Source organism: Hoplias malabaricus, chromosome Y (assembly GCF_029633855.1).
Source record: "Hoplias malabaricus isolate fHopMal1 chromosome Y, fHopMal1.hap1, whole genome shotgun sequence".
NCBI classification, from domain to species: Eukaryota; Metazoa; Chordata; class Actinopteri; order Characiformes; family Erythrinidae; genus Hoplias; species Hoplias malabaricus.
This window is the reverse complement of record NC_089820.1, coordinates 51237640-51249957: the sequence shown is the minus strand read 5'-3', so window position 1 is coordinate 51249957 and position 12318 is coordinate 51237640. Positions and strand designations below refer to the sequence as shown.

Below are 12318 nucleotides of genomic sequence, written 5' to 3'. Positions count from 1 at the left end.
TTGTCCTATGGTCTCAACAAGGTTTAGCGAGGTAGGTGTACCTAATAAAGTGAGCAGTAAGTGTGTAATACTATGAGAGTCATTCTCAGCAACTTCTCAAAGCCCTTTGATGAACATTTTAAACCAAACCACTGAAGATCCCTCTACAGTAGCCCTCTGTATAAGCTTCCAGGAGCCTCCACGGAGTCATAGCTAGTGTCTGCAGCTCTTCTTTCCGGGATTGGATCCTTTGCCAAGGGCGGGGCTGCGGAAGAGAGGACGGCTGAAGAGGAAGATTACCCCCAGGGTGAGGACAATACAGACCATGGTGGCCCCCAGTGTGCTGCCGAATGTAACAGCTGGACCGTGAGCCTGCAGCCACGACCGTCTCAGAGACATGTCCATCTCTATGGCCTTCATCTGGAAGTGTGTCCCAATGACCCCACACACATGGAACAGCTGGTGGCTGTGGCCTACAGGGGGCAGTCGAGTGAACAATGGACATGTCAGAGTCAGAGGTGTGAACTGACTCAGGTTGAAGGTACAGTCTGCCTTTGAAACTGAGGTCTAAAGGAATTTCACCTTAAAATGACATTAGTTTTGTAAAAAAAATTAATGTGTTCAGACAAATATTAACCTAAATGTAGTTCATATTTAGGTAATATCTGGAGTCCAGGCTTTTCAACCTTTCAATGACAGGGACTTATATCACAACGTCTAAATAAACAAAAGAAGAGGTGAACACTGTAACTACTTGGAATTGCTAGATCTACAGATGACTGGTGGCTTTCTTGTCTAGATGTGAGATGATTAAATTTGCTGCGGTATCAATGTTCACAGTGGAGCAACCTTTACACTGTGTGAACATGGGTTTCAAACATTCTAATAAGAGTAATTTTGGAGATATGAGGTTTTCTATCATTGAAATTGCAGTGCAATGCTATATTTGATCAGTGCGGGCAAAGCTAAAAATAATATTTTGAATATAAACTGAGCTGTAGTAAACCCACACACTGAGTTTAGTTCTCTCTGTTTTATAAACATTCACATACACACCCACACCCACACACACACACACACCCACACACACACACACACACACACACACACACACATTTAGGGATAATATATAGATTTCCACTTATTTTATAAATAGTTACACAAACCTTAATCATAACTCCCAGACACTACCCTTAACCCTAACCTCATATCTGACATTAATATGTTCTTACATTTAAATGTGATCATTTACATTGAGGTGACTGGCTTTTGGAACCCATGAAAACACACACACACATACACACACACACACACACAAACACAGAGGTCTGAAATGAGGAGTTGTATGTTACCAATGTAGTCAAAGCGTCCAGGTGCCAGTCTCTCTGGGAGGTGTGTGGCGAACAGAAAGCCTGTGAGGAAGGCCAGCAGAGTGTGGTAAACATGAAGAGAGTTCGCCTCATTCGCAGTGCAGCCTTCTCCCACACACAGGAAAATCTAATGGAAAACTGTCTTTAATATTCTTTGTCGTTTTTCACATAGGAAATATATTCAGTGTATAATATCCATAATATCCATCCATCAGATGCCTACATTTATTCAAACAGTAACAGTAACACATACAGAACCAGGCACAGTTCTGAAAACACATTTAATTTCCAAACAAAACGGACACGATATTAATTTTCAACTAAATGTAACGTTTTTCTTACAGATTTAAGATGTGAGTATTTTTAATTGGTGACGGTTCTGGTGTTTGATCAGGTCTTAAATGCTTCCATTGTATTTTTTAATCATTTCTTTCACTTGTGTTTTGGATGTTCGTGTTATTTCAATTATTTAAAAGTGAGAGTGTTATTCCAAGCCTTTTTTGTTAAGACAGTAAGAGAATATTCACTGGCAGAGGAAGCCACAGTATAGTTCCAGGAGAATAAATATTAGAATAAAGAAGATAAATTGAAGCACTAGACCTGTAAGCATATTTGAAAAACCTGCATTTGAACAGAGGCCAGCGCGAATATTAAAGATGCGCAAGCCCAGTCTTTAAAGCTGCAATTACAATTTGGAGACTGTCTTGCCAGGAACAGTCACCAGCAAATGAAGATCATTGTTTTTTAATTCTCCTTCAGACTTCTCTTTATTCTTCAGGGATCTGATTTGGTTTTGTCAGATAAGGAACATCTCAGATGATGGAACAGCATTTGAAAAGCAAATATATATATAATATAAAGCAGTGATTTTATATCTATTTCACCCTGTAATAAAAAATAAATAAAAAACTCTGCAAAAACAATGAAAAAAAAAAAATGAAACCTGCAACATGTTCCAGAAAAGCCTGGAAAATGGGAACTGTAGACTATAAATATTATAAATCTTTTTGTCCCAAAAGCAAATGGTTATGTAATCATGGTTGGGTATTAAATGAGTTTCAATGAAAATCCTAGACCTTTATAAACAATCATTAGGTTTCTTTGGTAGAAAAGAAAACAAAAAAGAAACTGTACTAGTAAATAATCCAACATTTTACGTGCAAAGTCTGCTTACAGATGACGTCCTGTTTAGTTTTGTTGTTTTTTTGTTTTCATTTATACAGTGAAGCACATTAAAGGTTTCTGAGAATCTGGAAACCTTTCTGGGGATAAATGTTAGTCATTTACAAGTGATGACAACAAACAGTAATATATTACTAATAAAATCTGAAGACTTGTATAATTTAAGGAGGGAAAATAAGTTTTAGCTTTTAAATCTAGAACATTTTGTGTCGTATTATTAAGTACTGATTTTAAAAATGGTGTTGGAAGTTAATATGCTCCTCTCCTCAATTTTTGGAACTTGTTGCAAGCGTCATATTTTGAGTTAATTCGGTAAAACGCTGTGTTTACAAATCACTGCTTTCCATTAATAGCACTTCATGTACCGTGCCACGGTTTCTGGAACAAAGTTTCTGGGTTATTCTTTGCACTGTGTGTGTGTGGGTGGAAGAGAGAGAGAGAGAGAGAGAGAGAGAGAGAGAGAGAGAGAGAGAGAGAAACAGAGAGAGAGAAAGAATCTATGATGTGGAACTCACCCTGTAGAACAGAGGAATGTTGTCGAACAGGTAAGGGTAGGTGAAGGCTGAAATGCGCAAAACCTTGCCCAACTTGGGCTTCTGGCTCTCCGGAAATCTGCCAAGGAACAAGACCATCAAGGTTTATCGACTGCAGTTAGTCTTTTATCACAGAGGATATTAGAGGTGTGGTGCCAATACTATATCTCCCTAACAACCTCTATAACTATATAAAAATGTATAAATTTTGCCATTTAAGCGTGTATTTTTCAGTTTAGACGAGATGAACTAGAGCCTAACATTCATTTTAACATTCCATTACATTTCTAAATGTTAGAAAGCAGAAGATAAAGGGAAAACAAATGGGTGTTAATTAGCTGTTGAAGACAAAAGATGAACACAGTGGGCAAAGCAGTGTAAAAGAAGAGTTTACCTTTCTGTGATGTCATGGTTATAGTGTAGAAATGGTAAGCCAAGCCTTAGCAGAGGAAAGGGAAGGAAGAGATGCATTCATATATATAAGCAGTTTACACAGTCCCACTGAAATACAGCATGACAACAACCTACGCTTTGAGTAAATCCTTACACTGTACACTGTTTAAGTTCATGTTAATGTTAAAGCTGTCCAAAGAAAACAATGCATGTCCATTTTATAATTCTGTCTACATCATGTGACAAATTCACAACAGATCCTTCAGAATTACTTGGAAAAAAAAACTCCCTACACAACTTTCATTCAAAGTATGTTAGCTTTTAGTTAAAGTTAGCATTTTGGAGACACAGCATGACGATGCTAATGTGTTATATATAAAGAAGTAAAAAGCTTTCACTTACTGATATGTGATTATAACTAATATAATGGCACTCTGCTTAAAATAGTGCACATAAATATGGCAGGGGAATGTTTTGGTAGCTGTATTACCACCTCCTCGAATTTTTCACAACTGTAATATTAATAGTGTAATATCTAGAAATGTTTATTTTTCCTTCATTCATCTTGATCCTAAGTATTCCTCCTACAGCAAACATGTCCAACACAACTTCAAAGAACTGAATGGATTGAAATACAAACAAGCCTCAGTAGCAGAGTTAACAGATGTATTAGCATGTTAGACCATTTTCATTGATGTAAAATGACATACTGTTCTTGAAGAGGATGTGTTTAGTCAGTTCTGAGTGTTTAAGGTGACACACTGGCCTAGAAATCCATAATGGTCTGTGCATGAGCGTGGTAATTGGCTTTACAGCATTTGAGAAGATTATGTAATTTGCTGCTGTGATGTTACCTGGAGTAGCAGGCCATAGTGGTGCAGATGACCGTGTTGAACACAGCAATGGGGACATAATAAGTGTGAAACAGACTGTTCACCCAGGCATCCGGCATTATATACGCAGAATATGTCATGGCTGAACCTGAACACAGTAAAATAGCAATTTATAGAGAATGTATATGTTGTGGTGGAGTGGAGAGGAAGTTGAACCCACAACCTCTAGGCCCCTGAACTTGAACCCACAACCTCTAGGCACCAGAGCTATTCATAAAAAAAAAAAAAGCCTTTTATGCCTTTTTCCCTCTAAGCAATTATTTGTTTATGAACATTAGGCATTAAAGATATTACTGAACTTTGACTCTTAAATTACTGATTAGAAGTGTGTGTGTGTGTGTGTGTGTGTGTGTGTGTGTGTGTGTGTGTGTGTGTGTGAGTGTGTGTGTGGGCCTACCAAGGCTGTAAAAACTAAGGGCTCCATAGTCAAAAAAGAAGCAGATGTGTCTGGCACGAGTGGACATGGTGCTGAAAGTGTGAGCACAACTGGATGCCAGTGGATACACACAGCAGGACAACAGGAAGACCAGCAATGGCCACGTGTACGCATCATGCCAAACATCCTGCATACACACCACTGTCAACAACTTCCACAGAAAATACCTGGGAGACAGAGAGGAGGAGAGAATTAGAGCGAGAGAGATGCACTGATCTATAAGTATAACAAAGCACGCCAGTGGCCTGTTAGTAAGTGTATACATCATTCAAAAGATTGAATTGGTGCAGTCATGTGTGAGTGTGTGTGTGTGTGTGTGTGTGTGTGAGAGAGAGAGAGAGAGAGAGAGAGAGCGAGAGAGAGAAAGAGAGAGAAAGAGTATGAGAAAAGATGGGGCTGAAATGGTCCATTGGTGCAAAGTCTTTGAGGAACCCCTTTGGTTGTTATAGAAGGTTTCTGTATTTATATATGAGGTTTATTATCATCACACTTTATCTGAATATCCCTCCCAAAGGCTGTTTACTAGAGGCTTGTATTTCTCCTGATGATAAGTTGATTACCAACAGGATTACAGTTAAATGTACAGTTAAAATGGCTCTCTGGCCTAAAACCCTATGTCATGTAACACATCTGTGTGTCCTTATAGTTTTCCAAAAGTTAACCCCCCAGTGAAATACACTATATTTCTGTATGTCTGGATTAGTTGCACATGAGCATAAACTCACAATATCAAATGCCAAGTGTGGGCTAAAGAGGTACAGAGCCCCCCCAGAGCTGAACAGTGGAGGCATGGGATAGTGTGTAGAGTAATGGAGTAGACTGGGATGAGTTTAAGTGGCATTTGTGACCCAAAACTAATCACGAGATATCAGTAGCTGGCCTCAGAAACGCTCTGCTTTCTCAATGCAGTCAAATCCTCACAGAAATGTTCAGCAAAGAGAATGCAACTGTAGCAAATGGAGACAAACTACCTACTAATTACAGAGCACCAGCCAATTACATCTGGCCAAAGTAAGGGACATTGTTAAGACGTTCAGATAGAAAGCTTGAGTAAAAAGACAGGAGGACAAGAGGTTATTGCTGGAAGGTGATGGGAGGTGTTTATGCAGTGGGCATGGAGACGGCATTAATGATCTGCCAAAGTAGAACCCAGAGAAAAGCTTAAAGATTGACAGCATGTGTTTCGATAAGACCCTGTGTCCTGTCTGGACTTGTTGACGTCCACATAAGTTTGTTAAAGGAGGTGTTTCTTACACACACACACACACACACACACACACACACACACATACACCTGTATAATTAGCCAGCATGCTTCTCTAACACAGCCATTATCTCTGCCAGGTCGCTATGTAACTGTGTGTTAAATCGAGACTAAAATGACACAAGATGTCTAGCACAATAGAGCTGTGATGGGGAAATGTTGCCAGGCAAGAGTTAGCTCAATCAGCCAGGAGCAAGAAAACTTTTCATAACCGCTCCTGGGCGCATTGAGTAACTGGTTTAAAAACTGCTTTGGGCAGACTGAGGCCACCAGGCACAAATATTTCCGCGTGTTTGAAGGTTAAACAAACATTTATTTGGAGTAAGTGTGAGTTACTATTTTACTTTAACCCATTACTGTCCATAACCGACTCACAGCACGTAAATTTCAACAAACAAAATCAAATGACATTGTTAGTGAATTTTCAGTTGTTAAAAGCCATTCTCTACAATGAACACCCTGTGCATGTTCATGAATGCTGAATACAGCCAGTAAAAACACAGAGGAATATGTACGAGAAAAAACTAAAGTACTGTCTAATATATAAATATGGATATATATCTGTCAAAAGGTAAAGCTGTGAAATATTTATAACAAGGAATATAAATGTGTAGTTTAATATCCACTAAATCTAAACATTTTTAAAAAATAGTTTATGTTGCACATGCAATGTTTGGAATAATTTGTTTTTAATTTTGTTACTTGTATTTTTTATTTGTTTTGTATAGTGTAAATACCCTACTAATAATAAACTATATATATCCTGAAAACTTATTACAGTTCCTATTCATTCATTCATTCATTATCTGTAAGCGCTTATCCAGTTCAGGGTCACGGTGGGTCCAGAGCCTACCTGGAATCATTGGGCGCAAGGCGGGAATACACCCTGGAGGGGGCGCCAGTCCTTCACAGGGCAACACACACACACACACACATTCACTCACACCAGAGCACCCGGAGGAAACCCACGTGGACACTGGGAGAACACACTAAACTCCTCACAGACAGTCACCTGGAGGAAACCCACGCAGACACAGGGAGAACACACCGTACTCCTCACAGACAGTCACCCGGAGGAAACCCACGCAGACACAGGGAGAACACACCGTACTCCTCACAGACAGTCACCCGGAGGAAACCCACGCAGACACAGGGATAACACACCGTACTCCTCACAGACAGTCACCCAGAGGAAACCCACGCAGACACAGGGAGAACACACCAACTCCTCACAGACAGTCACCCGGAGGAAACCCACGCAGACACGGGGAATCAAACCCACAACCTCCAGGTCCCTGGAGCTGTGTGACTGCGAAACTACCTGCTGCACCACGGTGCCGCCCATTCATATTCATATTATTCCTAATTATTCATTAACATTGATGTTCTATAAGTAATTGGAATAATATGATAATATATCTTTTTTGGCATATTTTTGACATTACAATTAAGAATATTTTATCATCTCCATTAAATTTAGATTTTGTTGAGAGGGTGATGAAACACTGTAAACTGAGTTGTTGACGTTGAACAGACTGAGCTGCTTTAAAGGTTCATTAGTAACTGAGGCCTAAATAAATCGAGGTGAATGTAGTCGGTGTTGCTGCAGTGTGTTTACTGAAGCTGGAATGCTTGCAAGAGCGCTGTGCTGGGAGCTCATTAACAGTAATGGGAGAAATACTGTAGGCCTCCAGGAGGGACAAATCTCCAAAGAGCAGCCCAGCCAGAGTTAACCACAATGGGGGAGGTGAGCTCCGGTGGTGGGTGCTGCTCAATACAAGCTCCAGCATTTAGCAGCATCAAACAAACAATATATACGCTGTTACCATGGAAGCCGGTCTGTGCTAGTAAGAAGATGCATAAGTCACAATGGTGGTACTAGGTGTGTGTGTGTGTTTGTGTGTGTGTTGCATGTATATACACAGAATAAGAAAAAAATAGCTGGAATAGCTGGGTACTGACAGCAGATGAAAATATTATTTTTGCCAATATTTAATTAGAAACTGAGGGCATTTGCATGTAATTAGTTATCTTTAATTAGTTAAAAGAACAAAAAGAAAGGTACATTCTTCATGGGCACCTGAGTTTCCAGCTTCACTGAAATCATCCTAATCCTCTCTGCCTGTTTTCATACAGAACACAGGTATAACCCTATCCCCTGAAACTGTACAAGAACAAACCATGTGTGTTTAGTTTGAGTCTTACCAGGTGGGCAGGAAGTGTGTCCAAACATTGAGAGTTTCATTAGTGAGCTGAAAAAGGCTTAGTACACAGTCAGTGGCAGAACTACGAGGGTGACGATACCCAGAGATAATACTGTCCTCCTGGAAGGCCTGCAATACACACACACACACACACAGCTTCTTTATCATCTGCCAGAACTTAAAAACACACTGCTGGGTCATGACACGCTTCTGACCAGAACTGTGCATCAGGATTTGGCTCCACTGGGTACTGTATATTCGTCCTCCATAAAACACAGACAAGAAATATTTCACCACAACTAACCTATGTATGTTCCACTCTTTAAGCGAAGATGTCGCTAGTTTGACACACTTTAAATGACAGTGACAAAGTGATGAGATCCCCTGTGACGGTGCTGTGTTATTTTATTGGACAATGTTGTTGCAGTTAACTGAAACAAGGAAGGTTGGTAATGATGCTACCGTTGCTACATCACATCAGTTAAAAACAAAACTAGTATTTGACTAACACTAGTTTCTTCTGTTCCACCAAAAATGGAGAATCATTTTATTAAATTAAAGGGGATTTTGGACAGAGATGTATAAAGCTGTTAAACTTAGCAACTGTCAAAATATTATGTTCGGTCATTGATTCACTCCCAACTTCTAGAAGATACATTAAAGGTTAAAGGTTTGGCATAAAAACATTTTTATATCACTGCATACAATTTATCTAATGCAGATCTCACGAGGAACCATTTCCTAATCTCACCAAGCATGTTGTCAGCAGCAGAACCTGCTCCATGTGTGTGTGTTTGTGTGTGTGTGTGCATCTATCATGTAAACGGGTGAAGGGACTTACTTTGGGAACCTGGTGGACGGTGAAGACCCGAGGCAGTTTGATCAGGCTCAGCATTTTCTTCAGGTTCAGCTCCAGTTCCACAGGTGTCTGAAGACAAATGAGAAGAAACCCACAGACACTGTGACACTTTACCTGAACTCAGACCAGTCCTGCTGCCTTTACCCCACCCATACAGAAAAAAACACACCCTCACACACACACTGTTACACCAGAGACAAACACACCTTGAATCATAACGGACTAATTAGTGCACTGAAGTGAGATTCACAAACGCTTTTTTTAAGCCTAAATGATGTTACACCCAGTTATGGTGTCCTCACTCTAATGCTGTTCTGAGGATAGTTTGTCCCTATAAAGAGTTAAAAACAAGGGCCAATAACATAAAGAAGCACATTAAACAAAAGAGGCATTCCCAGAACCTCCTTTAGGTTGACTACAGACACAAAAGAGAAAAGGAACAATACTAGGTTTAAAGCATGTCTTCCACAGCCGTTTCTCGTGTATAAAGTGTTGGTACCTGTAGCGTGTTGAGCAGGTCGGTGTAGTTAAAGGACAGTTTCAGAAACAGATGGCACTGACATGTGCACAGAGCAGCTCTGGGAGGCTACTGGTGGTGGTCAGCTTTATTGGACATTGCACTGAATTTTCCAGCCACTCTGTTTCCTGGGCTATCGGAGAGCCGGACAAACCTGCAGAGGGCTGTGGCCTTATCTCTCACCCAGCCCAGGTACAGCTGACAATGAATGGAGGGTGTGTGTGTGTGTGACACATGGGGAGTTAAGCGGCAGCTGAAAAGTAAACAAATCTTTTTCTCACTCTCGCTCTCTCTCTCTCTCTCTCTCTCTCTCTCTCTCTCTCTCTCTCTTTCTCTTTTTCTCTCTCCCTCTCTCTCTCTCTCTCTTTTTCTCTCTCCCTCTCTCTCTCTCTCTCTCTCTCTCTCTCTCTCTCACACACACACACACACACACACACACACATACACACTCCCCATCTTTTCCAGATACTGCGTTCTCCTGCTTCACTGTCACACACAGAGAATGCAGAGTACTGTATGTATCATGTTGCTGTGGAGATGTCTTATCTTGTTCAAACTCTAAAACCTTGAAGGTAAACACCTGCCTCTCATGACACATGACAGATACAAAGCTTTGAATGCACTATATGGCCAAAAGTTTCTGGACACCTGGACACTGCACAGACAACATAAAAATTCTTTATGTAAAAAATAAATATTACTTCTCATTTAATAACATTATATATATAACGTAATGAACTCAAAGACTCACTATGTAACAGATGAGGAGACGATACTGCCACTGCAATCAATCAATCAATCAATCAATCAATCAATCAATTATGGCTGGATCTTACAGTGTTTGGATCTTCCACAGTGGCTAAAAACTAAAACTACCATATGACTTTCCTCCACCTGCCAGGAGGAGGTTCTATCTTTAGATAATGTCTAGTTTTTTAATGTATTAATATTTCAGTTTTAATATTTTAATTAATATTTGGACAGAACCGGTTCCTGACTTTATCTAAATACATCAGAACAGTTGCAGTTATGACAGCTGCAATAACAGGTGCCGGACCAGTCTATGATGTAATTTTCAAGACAAACACATGGTGGCAGTGCTTTCAAACATCACAGATTCACACCGGGAGCACACTGCCCAAGATTCTAATTAAATGGCCATGTTAACCACTTGATGGCAGTGTTTTCAAACGCAACACAAACTGAAAGAAGCCCTGTGACCAACGGACTGACTGAAAAAAAAGCCAGGTACCTATTGCAAGCTTGGTCCTTGGTAACACTTCAAAGAGAAGTGCCAACAAAAACCCACAGAAAAAGCTGAAATTTTGTTCCATATCCAGCTCACTTGACCTTTCTACTGTCCTGCTGGAGCACAGTGTAGAAAAGGATGACGGTGTGTTTGATCATCCTTCACCTCCAGGAAAAAAAGGGATACAATGGCCTAAAAAGAACTCCCTGAGCAAATATTTCAGTGAAATATTGAAAGGCTGACCTCACAGTGAATCTCCAGAGCTTTTCCACAGTCTCAACAAAGACAGAGCAGCAGCCCAAAGATCCCTGAACAGAAACAAAGCAGGGTGGAGTTGGCAAGTAAGCGAAAGGATAGTTTAATGGAATTCAGGCATTGATTCCCTTCACCCACAGGTTCATTCTGAACTGAAACACACAATTCATAACCTCCTTCACCTTGTATCTCTGTCCTGTCCTAATCATTATAATTAGTCCAGTAAAAATCCAGTCATTTCCCAGTGGATATTACAGCGATGGTTCTATCTGAATTATAGTATGGTGCAGAAAAACTGGCCTCAAACAAACCTTATGGGTTTTATATATTTTTATTTTATTTTATATATTTTATAATAAAAATGTAAGTGCTTTATTCATTTACTTACACTGTTGAAAATGACCATTTTCCAGATACAAAGTGTTTGCTGCACGGTGGTGCAGCAGTTAGTGTTGCAGTCACACAGCTCCAGGGGCCTGGAGGTTGTGGGTTTGATTCCCGCTCCGGGTGACTGTCTGTGAGGAGTATGGTGTGTTCTCCCTGTGTCTGCGTGGGTTTCCTCCAGGTGACTGTCTGTGAGGAGTTGGTGTGTTCTCCCTGTGTCTGCGTGGGTTTCCTCCGGGTGACTGTCTGTGAGGAGTATGGTGTGTTCTCCCTGTGTCTGCGTGGGTTTCCTCCAGGTGACTGTCTGTGAGGAGTTGGTGTGTTCTCCCTGTGTCTGCGTGGGTTTCCTCCGGGTGACTGTCTGTGAGGAGTTGGTGTGTTCTCCCTGTGTCTGCGTGGGTTTCCTCCGGGTGACTGTCTGTGAGGAGTTGGTGTGTTCTCCCTGTGTCTGCGTGGGTTTCCTCCGGGTGACTGTCTGTGAGGAGTGTGGTGTGTTCTCCCTGTGTCTGCGTGGGTTTCCTCCCACAGTCCAAAAACACACGTTGGTAGGTGGATTGGCGACTCAAAAGTGTCCGTAGGTGTGAGTGAATGTGTGTGTGTGTCTGTGTTGCCCTGTGAAGGACTGGCGCCCCCTCCAGGGTGTATTCCCACCTTGCGCCCAATGATTCCAGGTAGGCTCTGGACCCACCGCGACCCTGAACTGGATAAGGGTTACAGACAATGAATGAATGAATGAAAGTGTTTGCCCAGCAGTGATAATAAATTGGTTTAGACAAAATATACAAGAAAAGGAAAAACAT

At 40.8% G+C, this 12318-nt stretch overlaps 1 protein-coding gene across 2 annotated transcripts; it reads right to left on the bottom strand.

Annotated features, from left to right (window-relative positions):
- Window positions 1-172: 172 nt before the first annotated feature.
- Window positions 173-9722, bottom strand: LOC136678835 (membrane progestin receptor gamma-B-like). 2 transcript variants are annotated; one of them, XM_066656989.1, is made up of 9 exons: window positions 9613-9722; window positions 9096-9182; window positions 8256-8383; window positions 4748-4953; window positions 4312-4438; window positions 3459-3503; window positions 3047-3143; window positions 1332-1476; window positions 173-452 (listed from the first exon to the last, which is right to left on the bottom strand). In XM_066656989.1, exons 2-9 carry the CDS (start codon window positions 9147-9149, stop codon window positions 193-195), a joined length of 1062 nt encoding a protein of 353 aa, XP_066513086.1. In that variant the 5' UTR covers window positions 9150-9182; window positions 9613-9722; the 3' UTR covers window positions 173-192. The 2 variants fall into 2 exon arrangements, with proteins under 2 accessions (XP_066513086.1, XP_066513087.1); XM_066656990.1 differs by lacking the exon at window positions 3459-3503.
- Between the last annotated feature and the right edge of the window lie 2596 nt (window positions 9723-12318).